This window comes from Cynocephalus volans, chromosome 10 (genome assembly GCF_027409185.1).
Source record: "Cynocephalus volans isolate mCynVol1 chromosome 10, mCynVol1.pri, whole genome shotgun sequence".
Taxonomy (NCBI): domain Eukaryota; kingdom Metazoa; phylum Chordata; class Mammalia; order Dermoptera; family Cynocephalidae; genus Cynocephalus; species Cynocephalus volans.
In genome coordinates this window covers 101,703,881-101,726,569 of record NC_084469.1, presented here as the reverse complement: position 1 = coordinate 101,726,569, position 22,689 = coordinate 101,703,881, and the positions used below count along the sequence as shown (strand labels likewise).

The following is a 22,689-nucleotide window of genomic DNA, read 5'->3' as shown; positions in this document are numbered from 1 at the left end:
GTTATTATAGCTTTGTAGTATAGCTTAAAGTCAGGTAGTGTTATGCCTCCAGCTTTATTTTTTTTGCTCAGCATTGCTTTGGCTATTCGTGGTCTTTTATTGTTCCATATAAATGTCTGAATAGTTTTTTCCATTTCTGAGAAAAATGTCTTTGGAATTTTGATGGGGATTGCATTGAATTTGTATATCACTTTGGGTAGTATGGACATTTTCACTATGTTGATTCTTCCAATCCAAGAGCATGGAATATCTTTCCATCTTCTTGTATCCTCTCTAATTTCTCTCAGCAGTGGTTTGTAGTTCTCATTATAGAGATTTTTCACCTCCTTGGTTAACTCAATTCCTAAGTATTTTATTTTTTTGGTGGCTATTGTAAATGGGCAGGCTTTCTTGATTTCTCGTTCTGCATGTTCACTATTGGAGAAAAGAAATGCTACTGATTTTTGTGTGTTGATTTTGTATCCTGCTACTGTGCTGAAATCATTTATCAATTCCAACAGTTTTTTTGTAGAGGTTTTAGGCTGTTCGATATATAGGATCATGTCATCTGCAAACAGGGACAGTTTGACTTCATCTTTTCCAATCTGGATGCCCTTTATTTCCTTCTCTTCTCTGATTGCTCTGGCTAGTACTTCCAACACTATGTTGAATAGGAGTGGTGAGAGTGGGCATCCTTGTCTAGTTCCTGTTCTTAAAGGAAAAGCTTTCAGCTTTTCCCCATTCAGGATGATATTGGCAGTGGGTTTGGCATATATGGCTTTAATTATGTTGAGATACTTTCCCTCTATACCTAACTTATAGAGGGTCTTTGTCATGAATGAGTGCTGAACTTTATCAAATGCTTTTTCAGCATCTATAGAGATGATCATATGGTCCTTGTGTTTGAGTTTATTAATATGGTGTATCACATTTATTGATTTGCGTATGTTGAACCAACCTTGCATCCCTGGGATGAATCCCACTTGATCGTGATGAATAATTTTTCGTATGTGTTGCTGTATTCTGTTTGCTAGTATTTTAGTGAGGATTTTTGCATCTATATTCATCAAGGATATCGGCCTGTAGTTTTCTTTTTTGGTTATATCTTTACCTGGTTTTGGTATCAGGATGATGTTTGCTTCATAGAATGAGTTTGGGAGATTTGCGTCCGTTTCAATCTTTTGGAATAGTTTGTAAAGAATTGGTGTCAATTCCTCTTTGAATGTTTGGTAAAATTCTGCTGTGAATCCATCTGGTCCTGGGCTTTTCTTTGTTGGGAGCCTTCTGATAACAGCTTCAATCTCCTTTATTGTTATTGGTCTATTCAAATTTTCTACGTCTTCACGGTTCAGTTTTGGGAGCTTGTGTGTGTCCAGAAATTTATCCATTTCCTCCAGATTTTCAAATTTGTTGGCGTATAGTTGTTTATAGTAGTCTCGAATGATTCCTTGTATTTCAGATGAATCAGTTGTAATATCGCCTTTTTCATTTCTAATTTTTGTTATTTGAGTCTTCTCTCTTCTTTTTTTTGTTAGCCATGCTAATGGTTTGTCAATTTTATTTATCTTTTCAAAAAACCAACTTTTTGATTCGTTGATCTTTTGAATTGTTTTTTGGTTTTCAATTTCATTCAGTTCTGCTCTGATCTTAATGATTTCTTTCCGTCTGCTAACTTTAGGATTGGATTGTTCTTCTTTTTCTAGTTCTTTAAGGTGAAGTGTTAGGTTGTTCACTTGCCATCTTTCCATTCTTCTGAAGTGAGCATTTAATGCAATAAATTTTCCCCTCAATACTGCTTTTGCAGTATCCCACAGGTTTTGGTATGATGTATCATTGTTTTCATTAGTTTCAATAAACTTTTTGATTTCCTGCTTGATTTCTTCTTGGACCCATATGTCATTAAGTAGAATGCTGTTTAATTTCCATGTGTTTGTATAGTTTCCAGAGTTTTGTTTGTTATTAATTTCTAGTTTTAATCCATTGTGGTCTGAGAAGATACATGGGATAATTCCAATTTTTTTGAATTTATTGAGACTTGATTTGTGACCTAATATGTGATCTATCTTGGAGAATGATCCATGTGCTGATGAGAAGAATGAATATTCTGAGGTTGTTGGGTGGAATGTTCTGTAGATATCTGCCAATTCCAATTGGTCTAGAGTCTTGTTTAGATCTTGTGTTTCTCTACTGATTCTTTGCCTAGATGATCTGTCTAATATTGACAGTGGAGTGTTCAGGTCCCCTGCTATTATGGTATTAGTGTCTATTTCCTTCTTTAGTTCTAATAGAGTTTGTTTTATAAATCTGGCTGCTCCAACATTGGGTGCGTACATATTTATGATTGTTATGTCTTCTTGATGGATCAGTCCTTTTATCATTAAGTAGTGTCCCTCATTGTCTTTTTTTATGGTTTTTAGTTTAAAGTCTATTTTGTCAGATATAAGAATAGCCACTCCAGCTCGTTTTTCTTTTCTGTTTGCATGGTAAATCTTTTTCCATCCTTTCACTCTTAGTCTGTGTGAATCTTTATGGGTGAGGTGGGTCTCTTGTAGGCAGCATATAGTTGGGTCCTGCTTTTTGATCCAGTCAGCCAGTCTGTGTCTTTTAATTGGGGAATTTAAGCCTTTAACATTAAGAGTTGTTATTGAAAGGTGTTGATTTATTCTTAGCATTTTATTGGTTGTTTGGTTGTCTTAGGTGTCTTTTGTTCCTTGCTTTCTGATTTATTGTTTGGTTTCTTTGTTTGTTGGTTCCTTAGGTTGTAGATAGTGTTTTTGTTAGCTTGTTTTCTCTTCATGAATGCCATTTTTATTGTACTAGCGGGTTTAGATTTTTCTTAGGTTTTTATGGCAGTGGTAGTTATTTTTCAGAAACCAAACCCAGTACTCCCTTGAGGATTTCTTGTAAGGGTGGTCTTGTGGTAGTGAACTCCCGCAGTTTTTGTTTGTCTGAGAAATATACTATTTGCCCCTCATTTCGGAAGGATAGCCTTGCAGGGTAGAGTATTCTTGGTTGGCAATCTTTGTCTTTTAGTATTTTGAAAATATCATCCCATTCCTTTCTAGCTTTTAGGGTTTGTGATGAAAAGTCTGATGTTAACCTGATTGGGGCTCCCTTATAGGTGATTTGACGCTTCTCTCTTGCAGCTTTTAAGATTCTCTCTTTGTCTCTGAGTTTTGCCAATTTGACTATGACATGTCTTGGAGAAGGCCTTTTTGGGTTGAATATGTTTGGAGATCGTTGAGCTTCCTGGATCTGAAGATCTGTGATTTTTCCTATACCTGGGAAGTTTTCTGCCACTATTTTGTTGAATATGTTTTCAATGGAATCTCCATTTTCCTCCCCTTCTGGAATACCAATGACTCGGATATTTGAGCGCTTGAGGTTGTCTGATATATCTCTCAGATTTTCTTCCATGTCCTTGATTCTTTTTTCTTTCTTTTTGTCTGCTTGTGTTATTTCAAACAGCCCATCTTCAAGTTCAGAAGTTCTCTCTTCAACTTCGACAAGCCTGCTGGTTAAACTCTCCGTTGTGTTTTTTATTTCGCTGAATAACTTCTTCAGTTCAGCAAGTTCTGCTACATTTTTTTTCAGGATATTGATTTCCTTGTATATTTCCTCTTTCAGATCCTGTATACTTTTCCTCATTTCATCATGATGTCTAGCTGAGTTTTCTTGTATCTCATTCAGTTTCTTTAGAATTATCACTCGAAATTCCTTGTCAGTTATTTCAAGGGCTTCTTGTTCTATAGGATCTAGAGTATGAGATTTATTAACTTTTGGTGGTGTACTTTCTTGATTTTTTGTATTTCTGGTGTCTTTTTTTTGGTGTTTATTCATTGTGGCAGGGGGTTTCACAGTCCACCGGTTTAAGACTAATGACTAACTAGGATGTTGCTGTTGTTGCCAATTTGGTATGGCTCCCGCCGTGACTGCTCAGTTGGCCTCTAGTGTCTTGTGTGTGTGGTTGCCTCGGGTCTTGGGCTTCTCCGGGGATCCACCTTTCTGGTCAGCTTGTACTCTGCTGGGCTGGTGGATCACGTACCACAGGGTGTGTGATCTCTGTTGAGCTTTCACTTTCTGTACAGGACTTCTCCCCGTTCCGTGTGCTCTGGCCCAGGCTGTTAAATCGTGCAGTGGTGACCCCACCGGGTGTGTGGTTTCTGTCGAGTCTCTGCCGCCCTGGCCGCACGTCTCCCCCCTCTGTGCACACTGTGCTGGGTTGGGGCGTGTCTTCTGCACCCCTGTCTATCAGCTGGGCCTTCAAGACCCTGCTCAGCACCGCCTCGCCCAGGAAGTCTACCAGGTTTCTGCTAGGCACAGACGACCGGTCTCTCTGGGTGCCTTTGTAACACTGTGTAAATCTTTCTCGGGTCTTGTTCACCTTTGTATCCCCCCGGTATAAACCGAGTCTAGTGCCCGCCTGCAGCCTGCTCTCCGGCAGGTTCAAGCGGACCTGGGAACTCTCCTACCACACTATTCCCAACCAGAAATTCGTTAGGCTTTTTTCCAAACTGGTGGTCGCAGAGATGGTATCTGCCTCCCAGTAACAGGAAGTTTACCGGGGCGGAGTCCAGGGTGTGGTGGAGTGACAGTCGGCCCGCCCGTACTTCCTAGCCCTCCCAAAACTGGTCGGGACGCCCCACACCCCCAGCCCTGCCAGAGAACCGTGGAGGGAGTGGGAGAGGAGGCCGGCCCGCAGGGTCCGGAAAGCCCCGCGCCAGGCCAAGCAAATGGGCTCAGTGATGGCCGAGCAGGGCGGAGCTGCCCGCACCTGGGAAAATGGAGGCAGCACCGGGGCAATGAGTGGCCTGGTGGTGCAGGCGGGGAGCCGCGTGGTCATCCACCCCCCGAACAGAGCTGTGCCAGGGATCACTCACAGTGCTGTGCCAGGTCGGGCGCTCGCTCTGTCTCTGGTTTGTTGCCTTCCGTGTTCTCGGCGCTGCCGCCTCGGGCTGTTCAGTCGCGGCGCCGCTCGGGCGCTCCCAGGAGTCTTCTTTAATGCCGGCCTGAAACCTCGAATCCTGAATAGGGCAGCTGGCCGCCTTCAGTGCGGCCCCAGCCTCCGGGATCCTGGCTGCATCCACAGCAGCCCTGGCGCCGTGTTCCCTGTTTCAAGACTCACTTTTGCAGCTAAGAATCAGTTCTTTTCCTGCTCCACACTTCAAAGCTGTTGCCTGTAAATGAGGCAGCCTCTCCTGCCGGGGGCAAAGTGGCGTTGAGCCCCCACGACCGGCCAGCAGCAGCAGTCCTCCCTTAAGAGATGGCCAGAGGAAGGTCCACAAGTTTCCCGGCTGCCTGAGGCCCAGTGGCCACCTTTTCCACCTCAGCTACTCCGCGCCAGCCGCCGCAGCCGCCGCCATCTTGAAACTCGGATTTGTTTAAAAATATTCAGAATTTATCTAAATGAAATCATCCTAGAAAAGTGATGAAACAGATTTTAAAATCAATGTTTACATTCTCTGTGATAGAAAGAGGATCAGTATGATTAATACTAGAGAAGTTAATTAATTAAAGAAACAATGTAATCATAGAGAAGCAATTTAATGTTTTAATATAAATATTTGAGTTGAGACAGGAAGAAAGGGTCATTGTTAATCAGGGGAAGTAAAAAATGTATAAACATTCTAGACTGAGAGAACAGAATGCTAATCTGCATATGGCTCAGTGAACTTGGTGATGGAGAGGACTAGAGAGGGCAGAGATGGAGGGTCAGGAGGGACAGAGTGGGTGAGCCCCACAGTAGAACATGTTGTACTCTTTCTTGTTGTGACCTTTATGTTCATAAATTTATGTTTAGGTATGGATCTGAGATTGTGACTGTTTTGTCTCATCACTTTTCTTTGCATGGACTTACAGGGTATATGCCACAGAAAAGGTGCTCAACTAATACAAATGTTTGGTGCAAAAGCAAGTTTATGGTGACAAGTGACAACTAGAACATGAAAGAGAAATTTTCAAGCTCATCACCTGCCAGAATAGAGACACTCAACTGGATAGTAAAGTAAAATAAAATACACTTATATCTGTTTTTAAAATAATAATATGTGATGAACTAGTAATACTGATATTAGGAATCAGAAGATGGTTTAATATTAGGATATATGTTAACACAGTTCATCACAAGAGGTCAATGAATAGGAATCATAACCACAATCGCAATACAACAAAATGCACTTGAAAATATTTAAGAGCAATGACTGTGATTAGCAGACTCAGAAAAGATTCTTGGGGCATGTAGGAACCAGCGGTACCTTCTTAACCCCATAAAGAATTGTTGCGTGGAAACCACAGAAAGCGGGATATCTTACATTAAAATATGACAACATTTGTGTACAATTCATGAAGAGGCCAAGGCAGTCCACTCCAACATTAGTCTTTTGATATTCTCCTGAACATGCAAATAGGTTACTCAGATGAGAAAAGGACATTGGCTTGCATACAAAACATCAGAAATACTGTTATAATAGTTGTATTCCAGTAACCTTCAATGGTTGGGAGAGAGTGAAGAAAATACGGAGAAGACATTCCAAAAAATAATACATTCCATTTATGGCCATTTCTAAATCTTATTATAGAGAGATATCCCAGAAAGAAAATGAAAGAAAGAAAGAAAGAAAGAAAGAAAGAAAGAAAGAAAGAAAGAAAGAAAGAAAGAAAGAAAGAGAAAGAAAGACAATGAGATCTGGGAAAGATTCATTTTAGCAGAAACTAAAATCCCTTCTAGGTACAGGGACTCCACCTTCATAGGCTAAATAAATAAATATAGGACTGACCCAAGCTCATTATTCTAGAGGTTAAGGCCAGTACCCACTGTCCTCTTTTTGTCTTACCCCACCAGACCTCACTGGGACACACTGACACTGTGTGACTGTTATCACAGAAGGTTTGTCTTCTTCATGAACTGTCTCTGATAAACCCGTTAGGTTTTCAACAAGGTTGGACCAGAGAATATTAGGTAGGGGCAACGGGGGCCTCTTTGAAGTCTGTAGTACCTGGAGGGCTGAATTCTCAAAGCTCCCTTATTGGAAATTTTTCTAGTGTCTTTCCAATCTCCAAACTATTTGGCTTCATGTGGTACAAAGAAAATATCAGAATGGATTTTTTTTAGTACACTTTGTGTCTATATAGGTAGTCATAGCCATAATAAGAAATGGATCAAGTTAATATTAACCTGTAAAACAGCCAAAAGGAAAAAAGAAACAGTGCAAAGAAGGAATGAAGGAAGTAAACAGGAAAGAAAGGGGGAAGTAAGAAAGGAAAAAAGAAAAGAAGAAAAGAATGCAGGGCAGGAGGGAGGAAGGAAGGAAGGAACACGAATAACGAAACAACATCTAGAGTTATCCTTGGCAGTATATTACAATGAAACATACAAATCAACCAGCTTTAAAATTCAGATTCCATTTTTAATACAAAACCACATCACATTCTTATGAAAGTTAGGTGTGAGCTCACTGCCCGGTTACTAGGTTACAGTCCACATCAATGTGAGTCTCTTCCTTTGTAAAATGGGCTGATTCAGAGAAAATATTTCAAAGAAATTGTTACAGGATTAAATAAATTCGTATATGTAAAGCAACAAGCCCAGCCGTGATATGGTAAGCATCCCTTGATTTTTGTATAAATTTAATTCCAGTTATTCCAGAGAAAAAGAAAACCACAACTAAACTAAGGTGAAGGAAATTAATGTTCAAGCGGATAATTTGGGGAGAGACCATGTCAGCACTTGACATAAAAAGTGCATTCAATCTCGTTTGAATTTTTAGGGATGGCGTTAAAAGAACTTAAGAAGGTGGAACTTAAGGAGAGTGTATGCGATATACACTCAAAAAGCAATTACTGAGGGAACTTTTTGGATAACTAATACAAAAATAAATCAAAGCAAAGTCACACATGATTTGTGAATAGAAATGAAGCATGTCTTATGGGGGAGAACAGGAGCCAGAATTTTAAAATGCACATGAATGGCCTTAGGGGTCCATATGTGCATCTAGTTCTGAGGCCAGTGATGCTTCACAGACAAGAGTCTGCTCTGCTGAGGAGTCTTCCCAGGGCCCCCTTCACATCCTTGTTCCTCAGGCTGTAGATGAAGGGGTTCAGCATGGGGGTGACCACAGTGTACATCACCGAGGCAATTGAGCTTCTCTGGGAAGAATGGGTCATAGCAGAACTGAGATAGACCCCAAGTCCAGTTCCATAAAACAAGGAGACCACAGAGAGGTGAGAGCCACAGGTGGAAAATGCTTTATACTTGCCTGCAGTGGAGGACATTTGCATTAAGGATGAGACAATCCTAGAGTAAGAGAAGAGGATCCCTGTGACGGGAAACACACCCAGCAGTGCAGTTGCTACGTACAAGAAGATGTAATTGATGAGGGTATCAGAGTGGGCCACCTTGAGAAGCTGAACAAAGTCACAGAAGAAATGTGGAATCTCAGTGCCTATAGAGAAGGTCAGCCTAATCATCAGTAGAATGTGAACCAGGGTGACCCAGAAAACGATGAACCAAGACATCAGAACCAACAGCATGCAGAGGCTGGGGTTCATGATGACCATGTAGTGCAGTGGGTGGCAGATGGCCACGTACCGGTCATAGGCCATCACAGTCAGAAGTAAATTATCCAGTCCAGATAAGATCATAATAAAATACATCTGAGTAAGGCACCCTGTGTAGGAGATGCCTTTGTTGTGTGCCTGGATGTTCACCAGCATCCTGGGGACTATGCTGGTGGTGAAACAAATGTCAACAAAGGACAGTTTGGAGAGGAAGAAGTACATGGGGGTGTGGAGGTGGGAGTCAGAGCTGACAACCAGGATTATGAGTAGGTTCCCAAGCACAGTGACCAGGTACATGGACAGGAACAGTCCAAAGAGAAGTGGCTGAAGTTCAGGATCCTCTGAGAGGCCCAGGAGGAGGAATTCTGATAGTTCTGTGTGGTTTTCTGCTTCTACGTAACTGGTGTGTCTGTTGGGGAATGAGGGAAAATCAGTGTTCAATGAACAGCCACCTGACTTCTCAGCTAGTCATCACTTTACAATGTCTCCCTTGGATAAACGTCCTTCAACCTCTATTGAGTCCTTCCATTGACAGCGACTCACTCAGCCAGCTGGTTTCCTGTTTCCATTTTAAATGTGTATGATTGCTCAGACTTTTAAAATTTAATGGAAATATATATTATTTTATCACCTATGCATTAGTTTTAATAACCCTATTTGAATCTATGGACAGAAACCAATTTCTTCTTTGATATGACACTTCCAAAATATCTGATTACATTTTATGTGTTTTCCTTGATAATTCCAATTTTTTTTTTCTTTCTAGAAGCTCTACAGTAGTGATTAAAACATGGATTTTCAACTCATACATCCTTTATTGTGTGACCTGATGCTTCCTGGTGATGTGACAATTAGCTCTCAGTCCATTATTTTTTTCCCCTAAATTTGTGGTTAACCAAAGTAAGAGTGTTACATTGCTGTGAGGTTCAAAAATTCCTTTTTCACACATGAAGTCTCAATAATAATAGATGTCATTATCATTATTATTAAACTCTTACATTTATGATAGTTACTTTGAACATATAGCTCTCCGAAGGACCAGTACAGAGCTCTGATTTAGAACATGGGTTCTGTGTAACCTGGAGAAAGTGTTTTAAACTCTGTTACCTACAGACCTTTCACTTTAACATCCCATGCATGGTAGAATTGAAGAGTGAAATTAAGTGAGATTGTGCATAGGATTTTTCTACTGTGTTTCCCATGACATACAATGGGTATTTAATAAACATCGACTCTTGTTCGTACATCACAATAAATTTGTATGACATGACTATCATTTAGCAATATCCCCCTTAAATGGGGGGAGCCATGAAGGGTGGAATTAAGCTTATTGTAAATATAACAGGTTTGTTACCTCTTTGGACCTCCATACAGCACTTCTTTCACAGAATGCTTGCCAGGTGAATTCCTCCAAGAAGAGGAAAAAGCATGTGGAGTACATACATAAGAGAAGAAAAAAAAAAGCACACAATTTTTAAGATCAAATTCATGGGGTATTTGAAAATGTGTCCTCATGTGTGCATGCTCTTGAGTGCGGATATGTTGTATTCACACCAGCAGAGTTAATTGCCAGAATATATAATGGATCAATCTGATTAAAATTTTTGAAAGTTTATATAAATCAAATCATCCAAGAATGATTAAACGGCAAATTTCAGATTTGAAAATACATCTTTACAATCTCCATGCTAGAAGAAATGTCAGTATTATTAATGCCTACAGAATGTTAATTAATTAAAGAGGAACGATTGAGTTAGGGAAGCTGGGTAGGTGAGATTTTTCTAAAATGCCGCTAGGAAGGAAGGATAGGTCATTGTTAGAGTAAGTGAGGAAAGAATAAACATTCTAGGCTGAGAAACAGAATGCTAATTTGCATATGGTTCAGTGAGCTCGGTAATGAAGAGGGTTTGAGAGACAATTGTGATGGAGAGAAGGGATTGAGGATCCAGAGTGACAGAGGGTGTGATCCCTGCAGTAGAGCATCATGTACTCCTCATTGATGTGTCTTTCATGTTAGTATCTTTATGTTTATTTGTGGGTCCAAGGTTGTGACTGCATTGTCCCATCATATTTCTATCCTGGGACTTAAATAGTACCTGTCACATAGTAGGTGCTCAATTAATACAAATGTTAGAGGTGTAATTAAGTTTGAGACCAAAAGTGACAACTACAGCACAAAAACCAAAATTGTCAAGCTCGTGAGATGCCTAAATACAGACATGAAATTGAATGGCGAGGTTAAATAAAATGCATTCATATGTTTTAAAAGAATAATACATGATGAACAAGTAATACCTATTCTAGTTATGAAAGATGGTTTAATATTAAGGTGTTTATTAGTCTAATTTTTCATAAGAATAGGTTGATAAAAAGAAATCATAACCACAATTACAATACCAAAAATGCGTTTTGAAAATTTAACAGTGATTACTGTGGTTAGCAGCCAGGGCAGAGACTCTGAGGCATTAGGGAAACAAGGATAATGTCTTTATCCAATGAAGAACGGTTGCTTGATAACCACAGCCAACAAGTTACTCTGCATAAAAATTCTACGACATTCACGTTAATTCATAAACAGGCCAAGGCTTTCTACTCTAACTGCAATCATTTGATATTCTCCTGAACATTTAAAGAGATTGCTAAAATAAGAAATGGAAATTGGCCTGAGTACAAAGCTTCAGAAATTATTATATTATTTTTATTACATTGTGGATATTGAGGTGAAAAAATAAATAACAGCAACAATACAGAACTATTCAGTGATATCAGTAAGTCAGATTTGCCAGCAAAAATAGTTTGGTGCATTATAAAAGAAAATCCAATGACATTAAGAAGAAACTAGACAATACCTCATGCATAGTTGATCTCAGTGAATAGTTTGTGGAGAAATGATTGGACACAGGAAATCTAACAGGAACCTGCATTTTATGGGAGAGAGTGGAGAAAATATGGAGACTTTCCAGAAAATAATACATTCCAGGAATGGTCATTTCTAACTCCGACTGGAGAGAGATTCTAGGTTCCAGCAAGGAAGAAAAGTAAACAGTATGAGAGCTGAAAAAGATTGGCTTCAGTGAAAATTAAATTACCTTATAAGTACATGGACCTCACCTTCAGAGACTAAATCGATGTAAGAATGTCTTGGATTCATTACTCTGAACGTAAAGCCCAGTGCACACGTTCCTCTTTTCTGTCTCACTCTACCAGCCCACATGGAGCACACTGACTCTCTCTAATGGTTATGGCTGAAGCTTTCTCTCCTCCATGTGCTGTACCCAATAAACACAACTGGGTTTTCATCTAGGCTGGAGCACAGCATTACAGGTGAGGGGCAACAGGGGCATGTTTAAGTTTCTAGTGTCTCGAGGGTTGAATTCTCAGAGCTCCTCATTAAAGACATTATTCTATTGTCTTTTCACTCTAACAATTCAGTGCACTTGGGGTACAAAGAAGGTAGCAAAATGGAAAAGTTTCAGTCCAATTTGTGTCTGTGTTGGCAGCAGTAGGGGAAGATGGATTTATATCCACTAAGGAGAAACTCTCCTTCATTTGGTTTGATTTAAAAGTCCCAGAGTTCCCCTGAGGAAAGTTTAATTTCTGCAATGAAGCAAACCAGCAACTAACTCCCTATGATGTGTTTCTGTGACAAATATTTGGAGATCGTTGAATCACTTGTTGTCTACACCGTTATGAAGACAAAGATATTTTTTCATTTAAAAAATTTTAATCTTAATTTATTAACCAGTTTACTGAGGAGTAGTTAAAATGTAAAAAGCTGTACATAGTTAATGGATACAATTTGATGAGTTTGTAGATAAGTATACATCCACGAAACCATCACCACCATCAAGGTCATGGACATATACGTCACCTCCCAAAGTTTCCTTCTACCCTCTCAATTATTTTTCGTGTGTGATAAAAACACTTAGCGTAAGATCTTACCCTCTTAGGAAAAATTTTTAATTAACTAATTTATTTTCAATTGACATATACTAATTATAGATATTAGTGGGGTGACTTTTCAATACATGTATACAATATGTAATAATCAAAGTAAGGTAATTTGCTTACCCACCACCTTAGATAAGTATAATTTTTTTGTGGTAAGAACATTCAAAATCCTCTCTTCTTGTCATTTTGAAGTGTACAACTTATTAATGTTAACTACAGTCATCTTATTGTGAAATGGAACACTAGAACTTACTCCTCTGCTCTAATTGTCACTTTGTACTAATTTACCATCCTCTCCTCCAACCTCCCCTTGCCAGCCTCTCATAACCACTATTCTGCTCTCTACTTTTATAAGATCAGCTTTTTAACATTTTACGTATGAGTGAGATCAGGTGGTATTTGTCTTTCTGTGACTGGCTTGTTTCCCCTAACATAGTATTATCTCGGCTCATCTATGTTGCTGCAAATGACAGGATTTCATTGTTTACAGCTGAATAGTATTTCATTGCATAAATATACCATTATTATTTATCCATTCTTTCTTTGACACTGAGATTATTACATCCTTGCAATTCTGAATAGTACTGCAATAAATGTGGGTGTGCGGATATCACTTTGACATACTGATTTCATTTTCTTTAGATGTAAACACAACAGGGAGATTGCTGGATCAATATGGTATTCCTATTTTTAATTTTTTTGAGGAAGCTCTGTACTGTTTCCCATAGTGGTTGTACTAATCTACGTTCCCATCAGCAATGGATGTGTTCCCTTTTCTTCACGTCCTCCTGAGCATTTGTTATTTTTTGTCTTTTTTATACTAGCCATTCTAAGTAGGATGAGATGATATCTCATTGTGACTTTGATTTGCATTTATCTGATGATTAGTGCTGTCAAGCATTTTTTCATGTACCTGTTGGTCACTTGTATGTCTTCTTTTGAGAAATGTCTATTCAGCTCCTGTGCTCACTTTATATTTGGATTATTTGGTTTTTAATTAATATTTTTACTGTTGAGTTGAGTTTCTTATATATTCTGGATATTAATCCTTTGTCAGACGCATAGTTTGCAAATATTTTTTCTCATTCAGTAGGTTGTCTGTTCACTGTGTTTCAGAAGAATTGATTTTAGTTTTTGTTTTTTCTTTCTTCCTTTAAAATGTTTGGTAGAATTCAGCACTGAAGTCATCAGGTTCTGGGCCTTTCCTTGATGTTAGACTTTATTAGTGATTTAGTCTTGTTACTCATTATCTGTCTGTTTAGGTATTAAATTTATTCATGTTTCAATCTTGGTAGCTTTTACATGTCCAAGAATTTGATCATTTCTTTTAAGTTTTCCAATTTGTTGTTAGTTTTTCATAATAGTCTCTAATGATTTTTGGCATTTCTGTGGAATGCATTCTAACTGATTTTTTTTATTTGACCCTTCTCTCCTTTTTTATGTTAGTTTGTTGGTTTTGTTTATATTTTCAAAAGATCAACTCTTTATTGTGTTGATTATTTGCCTTATTTTTTTTTTGGTTTCTGTTTTATTCATTTCTGCTCTGATTTTTATTACTTCTTTCATTGTATTAATTTTGCAAACAGTTTATTCTTACTTCACTAGTTCATTAAGGAGCAATGTTAGCTTTTTTAATTGATCTCTTTCTATTTTTTTGATGTAGGTGTTTATTGATATAAACTTTTCTCTTAAGATAGGTATGCCGTGTTCTATAGACTTCAATATATTTTGTTTCCATTTTCATTTGTCTCATGAAATTTTAAAATTTCTTTCTTAATTTCTTCATTGACCCATTGTCAGCACCACGCTCTCCCAAGTGAGCTAACCAGCCATCCCTACATAGGGATCCGAACCTGTGGCCTTGGTGCTATCAGCACCACACTCTCCCGAGTAAGCCACAGGCCGGCCCTTTCATTGACCCATTGGTTGTTAGGTGTATATTATTTAATTTTCATGTATTTTTACAGTTTCCAAGGTTTCTCTTGTCATTGATTTCTAGCTTTATTCCATTACGGTCAGAAAAGACACTTCATATAATGTAGATTTTAAAAAATCTTTTGAGACTTGTTTTGTGGCCAACATATGGCCTATCCTGGAGAATGTTCCATATGCTTTGGAGAAAAAAGTGCATTCTGCAAATGTTGTATGCAATGTTCTGTAAATGTCTGTTTAGTTCATTTTGTCTAGAGTGCAGTTTAACTTCAATCTTTATTTGTAGATTTTCTGCTTGGATTATCTATTGAGAGTGGAGTATTCATGACCCCTACCATTATTGTATTGTGGTGTATAGCTCCTTTTATATCTATTAATATTTGCTTTATATTTTCAGCTTCTTCACTGTTGGGTACAGATATATTTACATGTTATATCCTTTTGCTAAATTGACCACTTTATCATAATATAGCAACCTTCTTTTCCCCCTTTTGCTGTTTTGACTTAAAGTCTATTTCATATGATATTAATATAGGTACATTGCTCATTTTTTGTTTTCATTTGGATGGAATATCTTTTTCCATCCCTTCACTTTTAGTTTATGTGCATTCTTACAGGTGAACTGATTTTCCTGTAGACCACATACAGTTGGGTCTTGTTAATTTTAACTACTCAGCCATTCATGTCTTTTAATTAGAAAATTTAGTACATTTGCATTCAAGGTACTTATTGATAGGTAAAAATTTTCTCCTGTCATTATGTTACTTGTGTCTAGTTGTTTTGTAGATACTCTTATTTCCTTCTGTTACTTTGTGTGTGTCTGTGTTTGTGTGTGTGTGTTTAAGTGGTTTTCTCTGTTAGTACATTTTGATTTTTTGCTTTTTATTTCTAGTGTATTTATTATATGTTTTTGCTTCATGGTTGCCATAAAGCTTACAAAAAACATCTTATAACAAGCTGTTTAAAACTGATAACTATTTAACTTTGATCTCAAACAGAACATAAACAATAAAATTTCTGCACATTGACTCCATTCCCTCCTCCCATATTATAATTTTTGCTGTCACAATTACATCTTTTTATATTACCTGTCCATTAAACATTAACGTAGTTACTGAGATTGTGGGAAGGTGGCAAACTAGAGGAACCCAGGATATATTCCTCCTGAAGAAGACCAGAAGAGGCCCACTGCTACCACCACCAGAATTGCTGGTGACATTGTCAGGACCTAGAACCATTGCCTGCATTTCCATAGTGAGTTTCACTACACCCCATTCAGTTGCCACCTGCAGTGTGACGCCAGCCACTGAAGTGCTGCCCAGACCAGCTGTGCACAGGATCCTTGCCCACTCCATCACACCAGCCAGCCTGGCCAAGTGCATGATCCCGGCTGTAGACATGTGCAGTGTGGCTGCTGCACCAGTCAGATCAGCTGGGCATAAGAACTCCTGCTGCTGCCACCTTCAGCACCCTCCTGTAGCTACCCACACCACCACCACACCAGTCAGACTACTCATAAACAGGATCCCTGCCCCTGCTACTGTACCAGCCAGCCATGGTTGCACATGGGATCTCCTGCCAAAGCTGCCACATGAGCCAGCATGGCTGTGCATGGGACCCCTCCTCCCATAGCCACCTGCAGCCAGACCATCTTTGTGTGGCATCCTTGCCCATGCTGCCATATCAGCCAGACCAGCCATGGGTAGGACCCTCTCCTGGTGCTGAAGCAGTAGCCAGCCTAGCTGGGTGTGGGACCCTGGTTGCTACGCCCTGCAGTGTTTCGCCTGCTGCCTCTGGCAACCATACACACCATCACTATTGCCACTGTGCCAGTCAGATTGGCCATGGGCAGGAACCACGACTGCCACCATGCACTGACACAAGATAGGTCACAAACAGCCACCAGAAAGAGGTAAGCCAGCATCCCAGTGACCCAAACTGCAGGGAGAATTGCACACCCTGTGCAGGATGCATGACTGCCTTGACCCAGGGAAAGACATACACAGAGATCCCAGAGAGCACAGAAATCCAGAATAGCCAAATAGTGTATAGAAGAAAATTCCCAGCCACCACCAATCTGCTCTGTGACCACATATCTGAAACTTCCCATTATAACTCTGGTTCTATTGGACATCCTAAGTCATGAAATCAAAAAGGTTTACAACCAGTCCATGGTGAAATGGTGCATTTGGGATCAAACCTGAATTGAGCCATAGGTATGAGTACGCTGCACGAGCAGACAGCCCAGACCCAAGAGGTAGTACAGACTGTGAGGCCTCCATTATCGCACCAACATCACTTCCTCAGTTTGCACCTGTGGCCTATTGTGGGGGAGAAGATGTCCCATACTACTAGCTGAACTAGGAGAAAAATACCTCGGTTTACAGATGGGTTGGCTTGGTATGTGAGTGCAAGCAAAAAATAGATCATCGCTTTATTATAGCCAAGTTCAGGAGTATCTTTGAAAATGAGTGCACAGAGAAAATCCTCACAGTGGGTGGAGCTGCAAGCAGCACATCTGGTTATCTATTTTCTTGTGCAGAAAGAGTGATTTGAGGTGCTGTAACCATGTAGTTCTGAGATTGGAAGGGAAATGCCTGGAATTCTGGAGACAGGCATGTTGATGGACATAAAGGGGTGGGCATTACATGAAAATTTTTGTGTCATATGTCACAGAAAAGGCATTGAGAAACCACATAGGCACTCATTTGAACATGGAACATTTGCCAGCCTTTTTCATTGGCCACCCTATGGCATGATGAGCTATGAACAGAGTGGCAGAAACATCCATTTATAAATATTGATCTAGCTGCCTCTGCCTCTTATTGTCCAAACTGTCAGCAACAAGAGACCACAGCTGAGCCCCCAAGATGGCACTAGTTTTTGAGGGGACCAACCAGTCAGGCGGTGGCAACTTGACTATGTAGGGCTCCTCCGATTCTTGAAAAACACACAGTTGCTCATGCTTTTGGAGTCATATGTAAGAATTCATTGCCAATCCAAGGCGATGTTATCTTCTTCATGTTGTCTTCTAAGAGATACATGCTCTGAGCTATTATATTTTAGCAATTAAACTGTTTTTTGAGTTAATTTTTTAATGTGGTGTGAGTATGCCTGTGAAGAGAATGGTCAGTAGTGAGGGAAAGGCTTCAGACTACAATGCAGATCTGATATCTGTGAAATGACTGGGAGACAAAGGGAGGGTAGGGTCGAGAGAGTCTGTGATTGTAGTGCAGTGATACCAAAGGTTTAGCCAGGCTGATGGGTAGTCCTTGGATAAAGACACCCATGAGAAGAATTATACATCTTCCATGGCTGGGCCTGTACTAGTACCCATTCCATGTTTATTTCCTGGTGGGTACTGCCCAAAGGGAACATAGACACAACAGGGACATAGTGGTGGATCCAGTGAAATGCTAGTTATGGCAGACAGTCAACTCTGTCCCATGCAGCAGGATTTCTAAGAGGCCATTTTTCATGGTCACTACAGTCCACCCCTTGCATAAACAGATTTACTCTACGAGGTTGGGGGACTACCTCCTCCATGGTCCCCGTGGTCTTTCATTCTGAGGGAGATCTTAGAAGAAAGAAACTAATGAGACAAACTACAGCCTTCATTACTCAGTTAGTTTTGAGGTTACAACAGTCTCATCCTCTTCTTTCTCTACTATCCCTTCTAAATTCCCTTCACCCTCAGCTTTCATCTTAGCAGCACTTGATGAATTATTCAGTAGTATTACCCAAACCTTTATTCCTGAGAGGTCAGAGATCTTGGTAGTCATATCCTTCTCAATCTAAGGTTGTTGTGTGTGTTCATTCACAGTTATAATAGAGCCAGCAAGTACAGAGAGCCAACGACGTAGATCCTTGTCTTTTCATTCCATATGCATTCTTCCCAGGCACAACAGTGTAAAAGCAAATCTACATCCTTTTACTGATTTTTGTATAGGAGGAATAATTTCTAGTGTTCCATAGCAAAGTAAGGTGACTATAGTTGTTACCAAGAATTTATTTTATATTTCAAAAGAGCTAGAATAGAAGATTTGGAATGTTCCCAATGCAAAGAAATGATGTGTTGAGGTGATGGATATCTCAATTACTCTGATTTGATCATCACACATTGTAAATATATATCAATCTATCACATGTACCCCCCCCAAAATGTGCAATTCTTGTGCATCGATTAAAATAATTTAAATAATTAATTTTAAAACCTGCATATACACACAATGGAATACAATTAAGCCTCAAAACTTTGCCAACACATGGATAAACCTGGAGGATATAACGTTAGGTGAAATAAGCCAGGCACAGAAAGACAAATACCACAAGGTATCTCTTACATCTGGAACCTAAAAAAGTCAAGCTCATATGAGTAAAGAGTCATATGGTGGCTACCAGAGGCTGTAGCATGAGGAATTACATAGATTTTGGTCAAAATTTTCACTTAAAACAGAAGCAATAAGCTTGAGATTTATTATATACCATTATGAGTATAATTAATAAAAATAAATTATATAATTGAAGAAATGTAGAGGTAACATACAGAATGAGGGAAATATTTGCAAAATATATGTCAAATATGTGTCACATATTCAGAATATATAAAGAAGTCCTGCAGATCAGCAACAGAAGGACGACCTACAGGACAGCCGAATGAGCAAACATTTGAAAAGACATTTCTCCACAGCAGATATACGGATTGCAAACAAGCATATGAAAAAATGCTCATTAATCATTAGGAAAATGCATATCAAAAGCACAATGAGAACCACTTCATATCTACTAGGAGGCTTTAATTTTTTTAAAAAAGAATTATAAGTATTGGCGAAAATGTGATAATATTAGAAACCTCATACATTGTTGGAAACGCACCAGCTTCTATGAAACACAATTTGGTGAGCCCTCAAAGAGTTAAACATAGACTATATTACATTATATTACATTTATGCATATATCGTATTATATTATATTAAAGAATTATTATTACAAATATCAGCACTATTTACAATAGCCAAGAGATGGAAATAACCCAAATGTCCATTTATGGGTAAATGTATAAGCAATGTGTGGTGTATACACACAGTGAAATATTTTTCAACCCATAAAAAGGCATGGAGCAAGTTAACATTAACCAATAAAACAGCCAAAAGGAAAAAGCAAAGGAAGGAAGGGGGCAATGAGGGAAGGAAGAAAAAACAAGGAGGAAAAAGGAAAAGGAGGTGGACAGACAGAAGAAAGAAGGAAGGAAAAATCAAGGATCACAAAGAATGAAGCAACATTTCAGAGTTATCCTAGACAGAATATCACTATGAGTTTTATAAGCCAAGCAACATTCATACTAGATTCCACATTTTGTGTTTAAAATTAAGTCATCATTCTTACAAAAACTGGCATATCAAATTAGGAGTGTGATCTCCATGTCAGGCTGCCAGGGTGAGTTCATTTCAAATCAATCTCAGTCTTTTGCTTTGAGAAATGGGGTAAAAGAGAGGAAATATCTCAAATAACTATTTTCAGGATTAAAGTCATACATATAAATCAACACACACAGTCCTAATATTGTAAGCACTTTATGATGACAATTGTTTGGTTTTTATTCCATTTCCTCCAGGGATAACAAGAAAACAATCAAATTAAAGCAAAGAATGCCAACATTCAAGAGTATCATTTTTTGTGGTAATGATGTAGGTATGTGATATAACAAGTGCTTTAAACATCAAACCAGAAAGCTCAGGAATGGCTGTCAAAATGATTACCAGAGATGGAACTTTAAGGACAATGAAGAGGAAACAAAAACTTAAAAGAAATTACTGAGAAAGTTGTTGAGAAGAAACAAATGCAAAAACATATAAAACCAAATTCTTAGGTGCATTGGGAATAAGAAATTAAGCTTGTCTTATACAGGAGAACAAGAGGCAGAATATTTAAATTCACAAAATTTGTTTTAGGGGCTTAAAATGTCCACTTGTATCTGAGACCAGTGATCAATCACAGACAAATAGCTGCTCTGGTGAGGAGTCTTCCCAGGTCCCCCTTCACAGCCTTGTTCTTCAGGCTGTAGATGAAGGGGTGCAGCATGGGGGTGACCACAGTGTACATCACTGAGGCAACTGAGCTACTCTGGGAAGAATGGGTCACAGCAGAACTGAGGAATTCCACAAACCTTGTCCCATAAAACAAGACCACAGAGAGGTGAGAGTCACATGTGGAAAACTCTTTACACTTGCTTGTGGTACAGGACATATTCATTAAGGATGAGACAATCCTAGAGTACGAGAAGAGGATCCCTGTGATGGGAAACACACCCAGCAGTGCAGTCATCACATACACAAAGAGGTTATTGATAAGGGTATCACAGCAGGCCTCCTTGAGAAGCTGAGTGAGTTCACAGAACAAATGTGGAATCTCAGTGTCTGTAGAGATGGTCAGCTACATCATCAGTAGAATGTGAACCAGGGCGACCCAGAAAATGATGAACCAAGACCTCACAACCAACAGGGCGCAGAGGCGGGGGTTCCTGATGACGATGCAGTTCAGGGGGTGGCAGATGGCCACATATCAGTCATCAGGTATCACAGTCAAGCGGAAATTATCTATTCCAGCAAAAATATTAAAAACATACACCTGTGTGAGGCACCATGTTTAGGAGATGCCTTTGCTCTGTGTATGGATGTTCACCAGCATCTTTGGGACCATGGTGGAGATAACACAGATGTCAGTGAAGGACAGGTTGGAGAGGAAGAAGTACATGGGGGTGTGGAGGTGGGGGTCCGAGGTGATGGCCAGGATGATGAGCAGGTTCCTGAGTGCAGTGACCACGTACACGGACAGGAACAGTGCAAAGAGAAGGGGCTGGAGGTTAGAATGCTCTGAGAATCCCAATAGTAGGAATTCTGATATTTGTTTGGTTTTCTGCTCCCATGCAGCTGGGGTGTCTGCCTGGGAAGGAGGCAAAAGCAGCATTCAATGAACAGGCAACTGACACCTCAGCTAGTGGTCACTTCACAACGTCACCGTTGGCTGAGTGTCCTTCACTCTCTATTGAGTCCTTCCATTGACAGTAATTCACTCAGCCGTGTGGTAGTCCAATTACATTTTACATATGTAAACTCATTCTGACTTTCTTTAATTAAGGCTAGATCTCTTTTTGTTATCTGCTGGCTTCTTTTAATACTCTTGTTTGCGTACTGCCCAGTCCCTTCCCCTTCAACCAAATAAGTAAATGCTACTTGTATTAGAATCTATGGACATAAATTAATGTTTTCTTTGATATGAACCTCCCCAAATAATGTAAGATATTTTATGTTTTCCCCTTGATAATCGCTATGCTTCCATTATCATACAATAGTGATTAAGACATGGATTTTTAACTCAAACAACTTTTATTCTGTGACTGGATGTTTCCTAGTGATGTGAGAGTTAACTCTGTATGCTTTCTTTCTTTCTTTCTAAAAAGGTAGTTATTACTATTACCTCCTATTCAAGGTTTAAAAATGCCTTGGTGCACTGTAGACATTCCAATACATGATAGCTGTTCTTATTACGGTTATTATTATTAAACTTCAAAAATTATAAAATATTTTATGATAACTTTTTAGGATTATAATTTTTTCAAGCTACAGTATAGAGCCTTTATGTAGAAAATTGTTTCTTTTTTCTTTTTCTTTTCTTTTTCTCCTCAATATACATTGTAGTTGATTTTCATGCCCTTTACCCATTCCTGTCCACCCCCTACCCTCCCCCCATATCATATCTGTTCAGTAGACTTAAATAGTTCAAGGAATTTTTGTGGTTATTCTATCTTCTTCCCCTCCCCACCCTTGATTTGTTTGTGTGTTTATTTACTTATTTTTAGCTCCCACACGTAAGTAAGAACATATGGTATTTCCCTTTCTGTGCCTGACTTGTTTCTCTTAATAAAGTTTTCTCTAAGTCCATCCATGCTGTTGCAAATGGTAGTATTTAGTTCTTTTTTATAGCAGAGTAATATTCATTGTGTAGATACACCACAGTTTCCTTATCCAGTCATCAGATGATGGACATCTGGGCTGGTTCCAACTCTTGGCTAATGTAAATAGGGCTGCAATAAACATTGGAGTATAGACATCCAGAAGAGATTAACTAAGGAAATGGTTTCTTGAGTCAGACTTCCTGGAATAAAATTTTATTTTGCCAATATCCTGCTGTGTGTGACTGAGAAAGTTATTTAAACACTCTTACCTCCAGATCATTCACTTCCATTGTAGGAGTAGCAAATATTCCCTCCAT

The 22,689-nt window shown here is 39.0% G+C and overlaps 1 protein-coding gene and 1 pseudogene across 1 annotated transcript; both read right to left on the bottom strand.

Moving 5' to 3' along the window:
- Positions 1-7,992: 7,992 nt before the first annotated feature.
- Positions 7,993-16,700, bottom strand: LOC134387566 (olfactory receptor 7D4-like). Its single transcript, XM_063110006.1, has 2 exons — positions 16,645-16,700; positions 7,993-8,944 (listed from the first exon to the last, which is right to left on the bottom strand). Exons 1-2 carry the CDS (start codon positions 16,698-16,700, stop codon positions 7,993-7,995), a joined length of 1,008 nt encoding a protein of 335 aa, XP_062966076.1.
- Positions 16,701-20,409: 3,709 nt separating this feature from the next.
- On the bottom strand, positions 20,410-22,689 carry LOC134387565 (olfactory receptor 7D4-like; annotated as a pseudogene).